The sequence below is a fragment of the Seriola lalandi genome, unplaced genomic scaffold, assembly GCF_002814215.2.
Source record: "Seriola lalandi dorsalis isolate HSWRI2012SDOR001 ecotype SW California unplaced genomic scaffold, Sedor1 jcf7180002054079, whole genome shotgun sequence".
In the NCBI taxonomy this organism is placed as follows: Eukaryota; Metazoa; Chordata; class Actinopteri; order Carangiformes; family Carangidae; genus Seriola; species Seriola lalandi.
Window position 1 is genome coordinate 26,045 of NW_019524632.1, and position 14,338 is coordinate 40,382.

General features: G+C 45.4%; 2 protein-coding genes across 2 annotated transcripts in view; one reads left to right on the forward strand and one right to left on the reverse strand.

Annotated features, from left to right (window-relative positions):
• Positions 1 to 4,831, reverse strand: part of zfc3h1 (zinc finger C3H1-type containing) — a 17,920-nt gene extending 13,089 nt beyond the window's left edge. Inside the window, exons 1-7 of the mRNA XM_087173191.1 lie at positions 4,133 to 4,831; positions 1,738 to 2,148; positions 1,442 to 1,632; positions 924 to 1,359; positions 637 to 848; positions 345 to 468; positions 66 to 160 (exon numbers count right to left, since the gene is read on the reverse strand). Of these exons, the coding sequence (XP_087029317.1) occupies positions 66 to 160; positions 345 to 468; positions 637 to 848; positions 924 to 1,359; positions 1,442 to 1,632; positions 1,738 to 2,148; positions 4,133 to 4,673 (2,010 nt within the window). The 5' untranslated portion in view covers positions 4,674 to 4,831. The remainder of the gene's footprint in view (positions 1 to 65; positions 161 to 344; positions 469 to 636; positions 849 to 923; positions 1,360 to 1,441; positions 1,633 to 1,737; positions 2,149 to 4,132) is intronic.
• Positions 4,832 to 5,803: 972 nt separating this feature from the next.
• The window catches only part of tbc1d15 (TBC1 domain family, member 15), an 11,624-nt gene continuing 3,089 nt past the window's right edge, over positions 5,804 to 14,338 (forward strand). The window contains exons 1-12 of the mRNA XM_087173192.1: positions 5,804 to 5,896; positions 7,685 to 7,786; positions 8,143 to 8,217; positions 9,143 to 9,284; positions 10,232 to 10,436; positions 11,696 to 11,798; positions 11,909 to 12,103; positions 12,489 to 12,617; positions 12,880 to 12,983; positions 13,492 to 13,586; positions 13,831 to 13,947; positions 14,084 to 14,218. Of these exons, the coding sequence (XP_087029318.1) occupies positions 5,873 to 5,896; positions 7,685 to 7,786; positions 8,143 to 8,217; positions 9,143 to 9,284; positions 10,232 to 10,436; positions 11,696 to 11,798; positions 11,909 to 12,103; positions 12,489 to 12,617; positions 12,880 to 12,983; positions 13,492 to 13,586; positions 13,831 to 13,947; positions 14,084 to 14,218 (1,426 nt within the window). The 5' untranslated portion in view covers positions 5,804 to 5,872. The remainder of the gene's footprint in view (positions 5,897 to 7,684; positions 7,787 to 8,142; positions 8,218 to 9,142; positions 9,285 to 10,231; positions 10,437 to 11,695; positions 11,799 to 11,908; positions 12,104 to 12,488; positions 12,618 to 12,879; positions 12,984 to 13,491; positions 13,587 to 13,830; positions 13,948 to 14,083; positions 14,219 to 14,338) is intronic.

Sequence of the window (14,338 nt, forward strand, 5' to 3'; positions counted from 1 at the left end):
CACACACACACACACACACACACACACACACACACACACACACACACACACACACACACACGTACCAGTCTGAACTGAGCAGAGTCCGTCATGTACAGTGACACCTGAGGGAAACATCCCGGGTCGTCGGCGCTGAACGGGTTGTGTGTTGGAGACGGGACTGAAAACAGACAGAGGTCACATGGTCACTGTCAGTTTGGACCTGGTTCTGTTCTGTTGAGGATCATGTGTGAGGAGACTGGTTCGTGTATTTCTGGGTGTGAGATCATGGAAATGTGCAGTTTAACTGCAACTGTCACATAAAGACTGAACAGGTGAAGGAGGGCGGAGCTCTGTCTCCTCACCTGGTGAACTGGTCTCACTGTCCGTGTCCATCGCCACCTCGTCGTAGTTGTCGTACTGGTAGAGGTTCCCTGAGGCGTCCAGGCCTTGTTTACCTGTGGACTTCCTGTGTTCACGGTCTCTGGACTGAAGGACAGATGTCAAACTGTCACTTTGTTTTTCATCATTTTCTTATTGATCAAAGCACAAATTGATTAAGATGAATTGATAATAAACTGATCAGTCAATGAGACACACACACACACACACACACACACACACACACACACACACACACACACACGAGCCTCTCACTTTACTGCGCGTCCTCATCTTCCCTCCCACCAGCTTCATGAAGCGGTTGTACTGCTCGTCCTGGTTGGACAGGTCTCGGATTCGCCGGATCTCGTCCTCTCGTTTTCGCCGCTCCTCCTCGTCCTGGCGGCGTTTCTCCTCCTGCTCCCTCTGCTGCTGCAGCTTCCACGTCCTCAGCTGCTGCTTCCTGAACGCCTGCTTGGCGGCTGAGCCTGAGAGCAGAGGAGACACTGATTAGAGACTGCAGGTGAAGACCGGCTCAGTCTGACCCGTTCTGATCCTCTCACCTGGACTGATCATCTTCTTGTTGGGGTGGGGTTTCCCTGCAGCCCTGCCTCTCTCCAGCAGAGACTTGGGACCAGGTTTCGGACTCTGTTTTGGTCTGTCTCTCTCTGGGAGTCTCTCTCTGTCTCTGTCTGGAGGTCTGGGTCCAGCCTTGGTCCTGTCTCTGTCCCTCTCCAGAGGTTTGGACCTGGTTCTGTTCCTCTCTGCAGCAGCAGCAGCAGCTGTGGCGGAGGAGGCGGACCTGGTGGTGACCCTCTGCCTGCCGGGGGGAGCGGCTGCGGGGGCGGAGCTCTTCTCCTGGGCGGCTCTGGTGAGTCGGTCTTTACTCTTCTTCATCACCTGCTGCTCCTTCTGCTGCCACTTCTTACTGGCCGACTGCAGAGCGAGGAGACGCAGCTGCAGCTCCGACAGCTCCTCCTCCTCCACCTTCACCGCCGGCTGCTGGACACACAGCCACACAACGTTTAAACATACAGACTCTTACAGAGGTCACTGAACACACCGGCGGTCCCGGCCCCACCTTGTCAGGAGAGATGAGGGAGTCCTCGCTGGAGGCCGACGACTCTCTGCGACACGAACACGTCTTTTTAGGTTTGTCCTTCTCGTCTCTGTCCGTGTCCTCGCTGCAGCACAAACACGTCTTCTCCTCCACCTCCACCTCCGGCTTCTGCTCCGTCTCTCCTCCATCGTCCATCTTCTCTTCTCCTTCACCTGTAAACACACCACACCTGAGCTCAAACCTCTGAGCGCTAACCCGTCACTGAGCTTCAACACCTGTGACTCCAGCGTCACAACGCCACAGGAACAAACACTCACCCTCTTTGACAGCTCCGCCTTCTCCGTCCTGCCCCGCCAACTTCCTCTTCAGCTCGTCCAGATTGACGGGAGTGGGCAGTTTCTGACGCAGAGGTTTGATGTTGAACGCCTGGAACACTTTCCTCTCGGCCTTCTCCAGCTCCGATGGATCCTCGGGTCCCGCCGGACTGTGAGCCGCCTCTGGCGCCGGTCTGGCCTCTGTAATACTGGCAGCGTTGTCTGGGGTGTCCTCTCTGACGGGGGAGGCTTTGGGCTCCAGGGCCATGGTCTCCTCTTTACGGATGCACTCCAGCTCCAGCTGAATCTGTTTATACTTGGACAGCAAGTCCTCGAAGGACTCGTCAACACTGTTCTCAGGTTTGGAAACACTGTGAGCCGCTTTCCTGGTCTGAGTCCGGCCCAGAAGCTTCTCTGAGGCCGGGTTAAGGAAGAGAAACAGCTGCACATAGAGCTCGATGATGAACACAAAGTCAGTCATGATCTTAGCTGGAGCGTCGTTTTTTCATTTCATTTCATTTTCACTAAAAAATATAAATAGAATCACTTCCTGTTTATCCAGAGTCACAGAAAACATAAACATGTGTGTGAAAGTTGGTCAGAGATGCTGTGAAGGTTTGACTGATGGTTAAAGTGTTTTGTCAGGTCACACTGACCTTTGACCTTTGACCACCAAAATCTAATTAGTTTGTTTTTGAGTCCAAGTGAACGTTTGTGCCAAATCTGAAGGATTCCCTCCAGGTGTTGTGGAGGTATGGTGTTCACAAGGCCAAAACTGTTTTGTGAGGTCACTGTGACCTTTGACCCCCAAAATCTAATTATCTCAGCTCCGAATCCTAGTGAACGTTTAGTTCCGTGAAGGAGTTACTGAGATATCGTGTCCACGAGGAGACGGACATACAGACAACCTGAAAACAAAATGGCCGCCGCTCTGACCGTCGCCGGCGTGAAGGAAGTAAAATGATGATGATGATGTGATTGTTGTTGGATCTGGTACCAAACAAACATGTTCCCCTGTGGAAAATATCTAGAGACCGGAGAATCTGCAGCTCCATGACGCTTCAGTGATGGTCTGTTGTTGTTGTTGTTGTTGTTGTTGTTGTGACACATTTTACCTTCATCTAAAAAACGCAACTCCTGTGATTTGGATATTTCACCTGGTCACGTTGTGATTTCCATAATATTTCCATTAATTGTTCAAACCTGGCTTCAAATAACGATTAGCATCATCTGACCAATTATCTTATTAATTAATGGATCACATTTTATTTTTATTCTGTAAAATGTCAGAAAATTATTTGTCACAAAATATGTGAATTGAAATATTTGCAGCGGAGCGGCTTATAAACACTATTGTTTAATAAGGAAGTGACAGTTTTCACTTCTCTCTGTAGGTTTAAAGAAAATAACAGATTATCCAATAATTTCTCCTCCATAAAAAGACAGAAAGCATCTATTCAACTTGTTCTGTGCTGTGATCCACCGCGCTGCCGACAGACAGGAAGTTGGTTTAACTCAGCTGTTACCGTCATCGACTTTAGGTTTCGTTTCCTTAGCAACAGCAGCTTTAACAGGTCCAGCCGCACAGTGTGACCTACATGTGATCTAACACGGACAACGGGCCCTTTAAAGGGTTATCCTGACAGATTAACACACAGGGACAATGGGGGTTAAATTCACCTGATCAGTGTCAGATAAAATGTTTATTTTCATCATCACTTAATGTGCTGATCATCTGTATGATGAAGACGAGCTGGTGTTTCCCACCTTATCTGTTTGATTCATGATGACGAGGCTGAAGTCAGTGTGTGATTCATCAGTGATAATGAGCCTCACACATCAGCTACAGCTCAGACACTGACACTGTTTCACATTCAGCAAAGCTTCATTCTGTTTATTAAAGTGAATCAATGGTGCGTTCACTGTTTTCTCCAACAACAGAGCAGTTTTCAAACCACATTTACACTGAGACCTGGACTTCATTAAAAATCTGACTCTGTTTGAAACTGCTTCAGACTCATGAAACATTCATTCTGAGATTATTATAGATATTCATTATTATAAGATTTCACAGCTTTCCCATCCAGGTCACATCAGACCGGCTCAGGATCAAAAACCACTGAACGCAGACTTTTCACATCTGGACATACTGATCAGAAGCTGACATCAGTGTCATTAATTAATCGATTATCTAAGCAGTGATTATTGTATTATCAGAACCCAACCATGAGCCTGGAGTCAGGCTAGTCTACACTCTGTGGCTGGTGCTGGTCTGACCCACCAGTCCAGGTTCATGTGTGGCCTGTCAACCCCCCACAGACCTCTGGTGGACTGTAATCACTGTCCCCTGACGGCTGCTTACACTCGGATAAAACAGTTAGAGACCTGGGAAGGATACGTTTCCTCGAGGGAGAGTCAGTCCTGTTGCTGTGACTCTCTCCGGGCCCGTAACGACCAGGGGGAGGTCTGTTGCCTCGGTTCCAGGCCCCGCGGCCACAGTTCGACATGGACCGGTGCCTGAACCTGCCCAGGGCGCCGTGGCTCCGCTCCCAGAAGCTGGACCGCGGGCTGGGCTCCCCGTGTGGACCGTGACCCGGCGGCGGCGGCAGAGGTAGCGGCAGAGGAGAGGGAGGCCGGTCGGGCCCGCTCGGCCCGCACTGCTGCCTGTGGCCCGGGGGGAAAGGCCCGTGTCCATGAGGTCCGAGGTTGTATGGCATCAGGATGCGGAAATCTGGCGGCTGGTGGCCCATGTGTGGCAGCATGTTTGGCGGGTGTTGGTGGGGTTTTCGTGTCCGTGGTGGAGGAGCCCCGCGGCCGCCCGGCCTGTTACCATCCCCCCGCCGGAATGGCACACTCTCCTCGGTTTCATCATCGCAGATCTCTCCGTCTTCGAGCTCCCCCTCCTCTCTGGGAGATCGACTAACCGTGTTTACGTCCATGTTGTAGTGAAGTCAGCAGCGGCCTGCGGACCGTGAACTCACCGAAACGTGGACCCGACGTCCATTTTACCGTTTAAAACAACTGTTGGTTTGAACCCGGTCCGCCCTGATAGTCAGCTCACCGACTGCTTCTTCTTCGCGTATTCCCTTAGTCAACTACCGCGAGACAACCCGAGACTTTACGAGACTGGAAGAAACCCATATAAGGAGACCAGTTACAGTTACATATATATATATATATATATATATATATACACACTGAAAACCCATGATTTTTACAGTCCACATAAATGTCGTTTATTAAAAGCCACATATGTATTTGATGCCTATTTAAATTAAATAATATTAAAATATATATATATATATATGTATTTATTCATTTTCTTTCTTCTGACCTATGTTGCTCAGTTGTTTCTATTGTTTCTGCATTTTTCCTCAGTGTGATTTGTGCCTTTTTGACTGTTATAAAGATTGTCAATAAAAAAAATGCAGACAGTTACTTATACTAACATATAAACACGTCCACTTGTTTGTATGACTACATAGCTGAATGTATATTTAAATTGCTGACAATTTGTATTTCTACTATTAATATTTATTTATTTTTTGGGTCACAGGTCACTTGTAAATGGCAGCTTGATCTCAATGTGACTTCCTGATAAAATAAAGCACGTACATCATAGAGAAAATGACAAGTTAGTGTCCCAGAACAGGAGAGCTGGTTTGTTTCTGAATCTCTGGGAACCAACAGCAGCATGTTTCAAAACAAAGAATCAGTCTGAGATGTAATCAAACTGTTGGGAACACTATGCTGCTTGACTGGTGAGGGATTTGTCACTGTATGTTCTGTGTTACTGTCAAAAAGCAGAGATTTTTCTTTTAAATTCATTTATTTTATAGCGGAAAGTCGTGCAGAGTAACTAAATACTAAAGTACATTTTTTTCATTTTCTCTCCTTTCCATTTTACGCCAAGAATTACAATGTATTTCTATCGTTCTGTAATTTTTAGTGTAAGTTTTGAAAAGCAGAATTTTTGTGGATATGACGAATCTGCGACTGCGGCTAAAACGTAAGCAAAGATCACCAGAGAACATGGCCACCAGTTTAACTGGAACACCGGAAGCTGACTTGTCCGTTTTGTTTTGGACGTTGACAGGCACGTGAGCTGCTGACGTCATCAGGAGACAGGGCAGACGACATGGCGGAGGAGACTGTTCAGAAGGTAAGAACCGCTTTAACCAAGTCTGACACACTCTCTGTCTGTTTTATTCGTTGTCTGCGTCCAACCGGCACGGTTACCGGCTCCGGCTCAGCGTTTACCGGTCACAGCTCCGTGTTCACACCACACACACCTACACCGCAGGTCAGTGAGCCCGCCGTTGTTAGCCGCTATGCTAACCGAGGCTACAGCGACAGGGTGAGGACACGGAGGGGCCACTGTCCGCCGCCAGCTGCTACCGCCGTCAGAAACATCTGTATACTTTGTGTTTGAACGCACGGTCTGCCCCCCTTGGCTGCCGCTGAGGTGCTAACGGCTAACGTCAACATTAGCATGATGTTACCGGAGCGAGCTGACGGTTGTCGGCAGAGCGGGCCGCCGAGGCGACGGTAAACTTTTGAACCGTCACACCGAGTTTCTCCAGCAGTGACTGGACAGAAGCGACAGAAACGTCCGCGCAACGCTTTTTGCAAGTCACCGCCGTCACCACCGTGCGCGGGTCCGTCAGCAGGTTCCAGACTCGGGTCTGTGCCGTGAGATAATCACATGGACCTCACCCAAGTCTGCTCCTCTCGGTTGTTTACACTGCTGTTTCCTCCCAACTAGAACAGTCTGTGCTAAATTTGTACAAAGTGAAACAATATAAAAAACTTAATTACCAGCTCTATTTGTCCATATTGTTGTCTCTTTCAGTTAGTTTATATTTTAATACAAAAGTAGCAGTGAGCAGATTCATGCGTTATTTGTGTGTACCTGCTAAGTAAACGCAGTTAATGTTGCAGCAGACAGTACAACCTGTTTTGGCTGTTGACAGACTTTATCATGGTTTGTCAGACCAGTCAGTTGCTAACTGGTGACTGCTGGTGAGACTGGTGGAGCCAGTTACACACTGATGGTCATGGTATTCAGACGAAACGGCTAATCAAGCCAGTGGATCAGCCTCTGTTAAACCTGAGGAGATGAAGTTCATTCACTTATTAAAATAGAAAAAAGTTCAACAGTAAAGTGGCATGTGCAGAAGTTTGGCCTCCTGTTGAGTCAGCACCATTGCATGCTGGGTACTGGGTCCAGCTGCAGAAGCTCAGTGGATTAATGACTGCAGGGCCCGGTGACAGGTCATTATTTAACATGAACACTGAGGCTCCAGAGGAACGCTCCCCTACTTTGGCACATTGGACTGTGTATTGATTAACTGTCATATGATCCAGATATGTATATTTTATTCCATCTCTTTTTATTTCACAATAATCAGCTATCACCAACAGATGGACCCAAAGCACAAGAGTACACTGAACATCTTCATACTCCTCATCTCTTCCCTCCATCCCGGCATACAAAACGAAACACACACAAAAATTTTATATATATACAATTTTACACATACATACATACCCATATAGAGATACATATACACACATATACACACTGAAGAAGACCTCAGTAAAGAAACACAACAACAACAACAACAGTGATTGAGTTGTAGCTAACAGCAACATCATATGTCCTTAATTTATGAACAGACTGTATATCCACAGTGGTTCAGTACCAGAAACTGTCCAGGTTTATTATTGGTCATTTCTAGAAAAAATAGTGGGAACCATAGGTCCTAAAAAATACAGTGGTGATGTTTTTCCAAAGTTAGTCTCTCCAAAGGTAAAAGTTCAGCTATTTGAAGAGTCTGAGGATGGAGAAATCTAGATCTGAATTTTACAAACGTTACAGAGGATTGATCTTCCACAGAATCAGATGTTTAGTTCTGTGACTGAGCTTCATGTAACGTCTGTCACACAGGTTGTATTTGAACACGAAGGCGTCTTCATTCACAGCAGCAGCGATGAGGACGGCATCGAGCAGGATCTACTCGTCTCAGGGTCACTTCGGATTGTTGACAAGGTCAGAGTCCTGTTGGTACTAGATGTTCTGTCACCTCGTTGTGTTCATTAATGCAGCTAACAACTAATTTCATTATTGGTTCATTTGTTTGTCATTTTATTCAAACAACAGCTCAAAACCTTGTGATAGAAACAGGAAATAAAAATTGGAATTTGAGAAGCTGGAACCTGAGAATTTTTACATCTAATTATCAAAATCATTCACTGTTAATTTTCTGTTAATTGAATGAATGTTTCAGCTCAGTGTGGGTGTTATTGACTTGTCATAAGTAGTTTCTTGGTAAAACAGTTCTCTGGCATCATGTAGTTCCTGTGTGTGAAGTAACTTGTTGACTACGTCTCTGTCCACACCGTCAGGATGGGGAGATCTTTGTGGAGTACAGACCTTTGGAGGACACTGTCGACCCCTCCAACATGCTGTGTGCTGGAAAGGTTTGTCTGGGTGTGCTGTGTGTGTTGCTGTGTCACTGAAACACCGTCAGTCAGTCTGTTCTCATGAGTCAGCACTTGTTTACAGATCACACACCTGCAGTGACTCACCTGAGTTCGTCAGAGTGAACCAGCTCCAGGTCTCTGATGCTTCTGTTTAACTTCCTCTCACTACATGTTCATCTCCTCCGTGTTCTGTGTCACAGCTGCAGCGCCATCTGCTGACAGACACAAACATCAGACACACCCCCAGACTAACTCGGGTCTAAGACCAATGTTACCATGGTAACAATCAGTGAAACCTGCGCTGACCAGCAGCACTCAACAACAACAAACAGGAAAACATGGATCATAATTTGTGGTTTTCTAACGTTGTTATGGAGAGAGAAGAGAAACAGTTTTTAGACCAAATCAGATTTTGATTTTTATTGTTTCACTCTTCACTGAATTTTCAAAGTAAAATTTTCTTTAACTGTTGAATTCTTCCTAAAGACAAACATGTTCTGCTGAGGTAAACAGAGCTCAGTGATTGGATGTGTAATTTTTAAATCTTTTTATTAAAAACTCTTAATTTACCCAGAATTCATTGCAGCACAGTCCGCCTTACGATAGATAGAACTAAACTGCTTTGTTTCACTGGATGAATTTAGACGTTTATCTGAAGTCTGACTGTTTAAGACAGTCAGAGCCCCTAAATACACCTGTCCCTCTCACCTCTCAGCTGTGTCTGTCCAGTGTGATAAATAATATCAGGTGATGCTGTGACACGTTTATACACAACAAGCAGAGGAGCTGAAGACAATCCAGTTAATACACAACATTAAAAAGTGACTCTGAGGTCACACCTGTAGATAGAGCTGTCCATAAGATCACCTGAGACACGTGCTAATACCAGGTCTGAACAGCTGTTCACTCTGTGCTTCGTCAGGACTCCAGTTCAGTCATGGAGTGGGCTCAGTGTCCAGGGGACAGGTCTCACCAGCTGTTAGAGACTCAGCAGAGCTACGAGACCGAGTGGGACATGGTCAACGCCGTGTCCTTCAAGAGGAGACCCTGCACAAATGGAGAGGGTGAGTTCACTTTACTTTAAATATTTAACGGCATGATCCACTAAAGAAATGGCTCCAGCCCACCCTGAGGTCAATACACTATCAGCACTAATTCACTTTATTTTCTCTGTTTCTTCATATAATACTTGGATGTTCTGGTGTAAAGATCTTCACAGTGAAAGTGTTAGAAATCTGTTTTGGATGTTGGAGGAAATGAAAGTGTTTCTGTGTCACATGTTTAACTGGAAAATACCAAAGTATTGACACGATTTACACCAGGTTTTTATTCACATCAAGGTTCATCAAATCTTTAAATATTGATAATCTGGAGACACAGAGTCTGAAACTTAAATTTACCAACTGTATATTAAACAACAGCTGCAGACACTGAGTCTTTCAGTTTTATTCTTCAGCAGCCACTTGATCCAGATCCTGAAGTTGAAACTATTGATCTGAGATGAATCAAAGTTTAACTGGAGAATGTGACTCCTGAAACTGACCTGAGATCAGCTGATGGTTTATTAGAGAAGAGGGGATGTTGAGCTACAGAAAAACAGAGTGAAGCTTCTTTCCTCATAAATCATCTGTGGATGAGTTCAGACTCAAACTGAAAACGGTTTCATTTTGTTCTGAATGAACATAAATCAGCTGATCTGAGCTGCCGACGTCAGAGGAGAAGCTGCTTCCTGAAGGTTTTTACTCTCAGCTCTGATCCTGACAGTCAGAGATCAGGGAGTCAGTGTTTTCATCAACATCAGAGTCACAGGCACTGATGAGTCAAACACTCAGGAGGGACGGGATCGGAGTTTTATTTTAGCTGATACTGATCCACTACGGTCCAACTGTCCTGACACCGATGGGCTCAGAATGTGTGTGGTTTCTGACAGACAGAACAAGGTGCTGATCTCAGATCAGTGGTAAGTATCAAATAAATATTGATTCCTGTTTCCTGTTCCCTGGTCTGTCAGGCTCTCTGAACCACAGCCACGAGAGGAGCAGGTGGGCGTTCACCTTCAGTGTCAGTGACCTCAGGTCCATCACAGTGAAGGAGGAAGGGTGGAGCTTCCTGCTCTTTAAACTGAAGGACTCCTCCCCCCTCTCTGCTCTGCACTTCCATCAGGGAGGCAGCAGAGAGTTCCTGGACAGCCTGAGGAGATTCGCTCTGCTTAGCGAGTAAGTACCTGCATCAACACAACAACAACAACACACACACACAACAACAACAACACACACAACAATTACACAACAACAACAACAACACACACACAACCACAATACAACACACACACAACAACAACACACAACAACAATTACACAACAACAACAACAATACACACAACCACAATACAATACACACACAACAACAACACACAACAACAACACACAACACACACGACAACCACAACACAACCACGACAACACACAACACACACACGACAACAACAACAACAACAACAACACACACAACCACAATACAACACACACACGACAACAACACAACCACGACAACACACAACACACACACGACAACAACAACAACAACACACACACACAACAACAACACACACGACAACCACAACACAACCACGACAACACACGACACACACACAACAACAACAACGCACAACAACAACAACAAACAACAACAACAGGGGCAGACCTCTCTGCTCTTCACTGATTTCCTCCTGTGAACAATGTTAACATCCTTTTACTTTCCCTCACAGTAAAAGTAATGTATGTGTTGTACGTATTGTTTTGTACGTATTGTTTTGTACGTATTGTTTTATATATATTGTTTTGTATGTATTGTTTTGTACGTATTGTTTTGTACGTATTGTTTTGTACGTATTGTTTTGTACGTATTGTTTTGTACGTATTGTTTTGTACGTATTGTTTTGTACGTATTAGAACAGTAATGTTTCTGTCTCTAGCAGATTTCCTGCTGCTCTTCTCATGTGTCATTTAAATGCTAATTCACATGATTTCCATACAACAGAGTGAGTGCGATGTTGGAGCTGAGCCACAGTCGGGACACGTCTGAAGCAAACGCCGTGTTGGATCTTGGCAGCGCGCTCGTCTATCTCGCTGTAGATAACTGTTATTAAAGTTCTTATCAAGCTCGTTCTTAATGAACTCGTCTGGATTAAGTGAACGGTAGTGATGTCGTCTTCTGTAAGACGTCACTCACGATGAGATCAGGGAAAAGGACGATTGTTCCTACCTTCTTTTAAATGCTGAATTTTATTTTTTAATTTTTATATATATTGAAACAGTTGTAGTTGACAGTAGATCCGCCTCCTGAACATCGACTGTTTGAAGCATCTCAGTGTATAAACTGTCTGTATGAAATGATGTGTGAAGGCCACATGACCCGGCTCCTGGTGTTTACCTGTAAATATTCTGAGGTGTGTCTGTGTGTTTTGTGTTTGCAGGGCTCCAGATGATGAAACATGTCTGTTGGTCAGCACACCGAACAAAGCTCTGTCCCAGTCCTTCGAGAACCTTCTGGACGACAACAACTTCGGCCTCGTTCATGTGAGAAACTGAAGTCTTCGAAGACAAAAACCATCCGTCCAGTTTCCGTTTCTTTTGATAATAAAAACTTTAGACGGGTAAAACTTTCTCTTTCTTTCTGTCTCCAGCAGAAGTTCAGAAAAGACCCATATGTGACCACGCTGGGCAGCTTCTCCAAAGTCACCAACTACATATTTGATGCTTTCCGGGGGACGGAGGAGCAGCACCAGCGCCCCCCAGAGGAGGTGGCCGACCTGCTGGGTGAAGTCATCCCGGGACTGGAGATCAACCAGCAGGAGGAGCCGGGCTTCGAGGTCATCACCAGGGTGAGAGGAGGGTCACAGTCGCACCGACCACACGTCCAAACTGACACCGAGTAACAGCTGTTTACTCACCAGTCGAGAAGAAAAGTTGTGATGAAATGACATTGTTTCAGACCAACACAGTTTTGAACCTCGTTGGCTCTGTGTCCTTGTCTGTTAGCACTGTTAGCAGAGTTAGCATTGTGAAGCTGTGTTATTGGAGTTAGCGGTGTTAGCGTTATGAAGCAGTGTTAGTGGAGTTAGCTGTGTTAGCAGAGATAGCTGTGTTAGCAGAGTTAGCAGAGTTAGCGGTGTTAGTTATGAAGCAGTGTTAGTGGAGTTAGCTGTGTTAGCAGAGTTAGCGGTGTTAGCGTTATGAAGCAGTAACAGGGAAACTTTGTCCCGTCAGATCGACCTGGGGGCGAGGCCTCAGGTGACGAGGAGGGAGCCTCTGTCTGCAGAGGACTGGACCAAATACCAGGATCCAGAGGGGAGGATGATCAAGATCCGTCACCTCAAACAAGTCATCTTCAAAGGGGCATGTGGCTTTTATTATCCCTCTTGTCTCATGTTTATTTGTGTTGGAACAGACGGACTCTTTTCATTGATAAACTCAGCAGAGAGAGAGAGATTATCAGTCACTCTCTTTCCTCCTTTCTCCCTGCAGCAGCAAAGATCAGCAGGTTGTCCATTAAAACTCAGACTAATAAATGAATCTGACCTAAACACGGTGTAGTGAACGCTCTGTGTGACACAACATGCTGACATCATCATGTGACCTCATCTCTGTGACTCTGCAGGGACTCTGTCACGCTGTGAGGAAAGAGGCCTGGAAGTTTCTGCTGGGGTATTTTCCATGGGACAGCACGCTGGAGGAGAGGAAAGCTCTGCAGAGAAACAAGACGTACGAAGATGTGTATAAGAGACAGGAATAAACCGTTCGATCGGGAAAACGATCAGCAGATTAATCAAAAATCAAAATGATTTATTTGCAGCTTTAGATTCATCAGGAAATAATAAAATAATCTTTATCGAGTACTTTTCAAAATCTGTTACCAAGGCAGCAGTGAAATAGGATCGAATAGCAGCAATAGAATCAAGCAGAAGAGAAGAGAGAGAGAAAAGAAGAAGGAAAACAGATGAAACAATAAAATCATTTGTAAAGAGGAACCTCAAGAGAAAGAGAAAGTGGGAAAGTAAAACCAAGAAAAGCTCTGATACAAGTCAGTTTTCATCATGGACCTAAAGGAGGTGACAGATTAGACAAGATGAACCTTTATTGATCCCCAAAGAGGAATATCTTATGTTTATCATGGTAGTGAGGTGTGGTAATGTTCTGAGAGTGTGTGGTGATGATGATGATGATGATGATGATGATGATGATGATGTTTTTTTCTCCTCCTGTGTGACAGTGATGAATACTTCAGGATGAAGCTGCAGTGGAAATCAGTGAGTGAGGAGCAGGAGAGGAGGAACTCCAGACTCAGAGACTACAGGAGTTTGATCGGTCAGACTTTATCTCTATTTATATTTTGTTCATGAAAACAGTGAGAACAGGAACCTTTTCTTTAGCACCAGAGTGTTGAGTGTAAACTGACGAACAGAAAGAACAGCAGATCTTATCGGAGCCTCAGTTTTTACTTGAATTGTTTTTGCTCTGTTAAAACACGAGAGGAACAAACTGGCGCCGCCGTCGTTCTCCTCTTAGCTGCTGCTGTGACCTTTGACCTGTCGGTTCTGTCTGTTTTTAGAGAAGGACGTGAACAGAACAGACAGAACAAACAGGTTCTACGAGGGGATCGACAACCCCGGCCTGGTTCTCCTCCACGACATCCTGATGACCTACTGCATGTACGACTTCGACCTGGGTGAGACATCCCGTTCCTCTGTTAGCACACTTAGCATGTTCCACTTTCACACTCAGCCTGGGAACAATATTAAAGTGGTAATTAATGTATTTAAATGATTATTAACGAGCTGCTTCCTGATCATCTCTGTGGTCAGGTTACGTTCAGGGGATGAGCGACCTGCTCTCACCGATCCTCTACGTGATGGAGAACGAGGTGGACGCTTTCTGGTGTTTTGTCTCCTTCATGGACCAGATGGTGAGTGAAGCAGATTATTTTATCACTTTATTGTGTTAATTTGTGCAGATGTTTGATTGAAGGCTGAACTGGCACTCGGCAGCCTCCGGACGTCAGAGCATGAAGGAGGGGTTTCCTGTGGATTTATATTCACGGTGAGAGATGTTCTCCATGT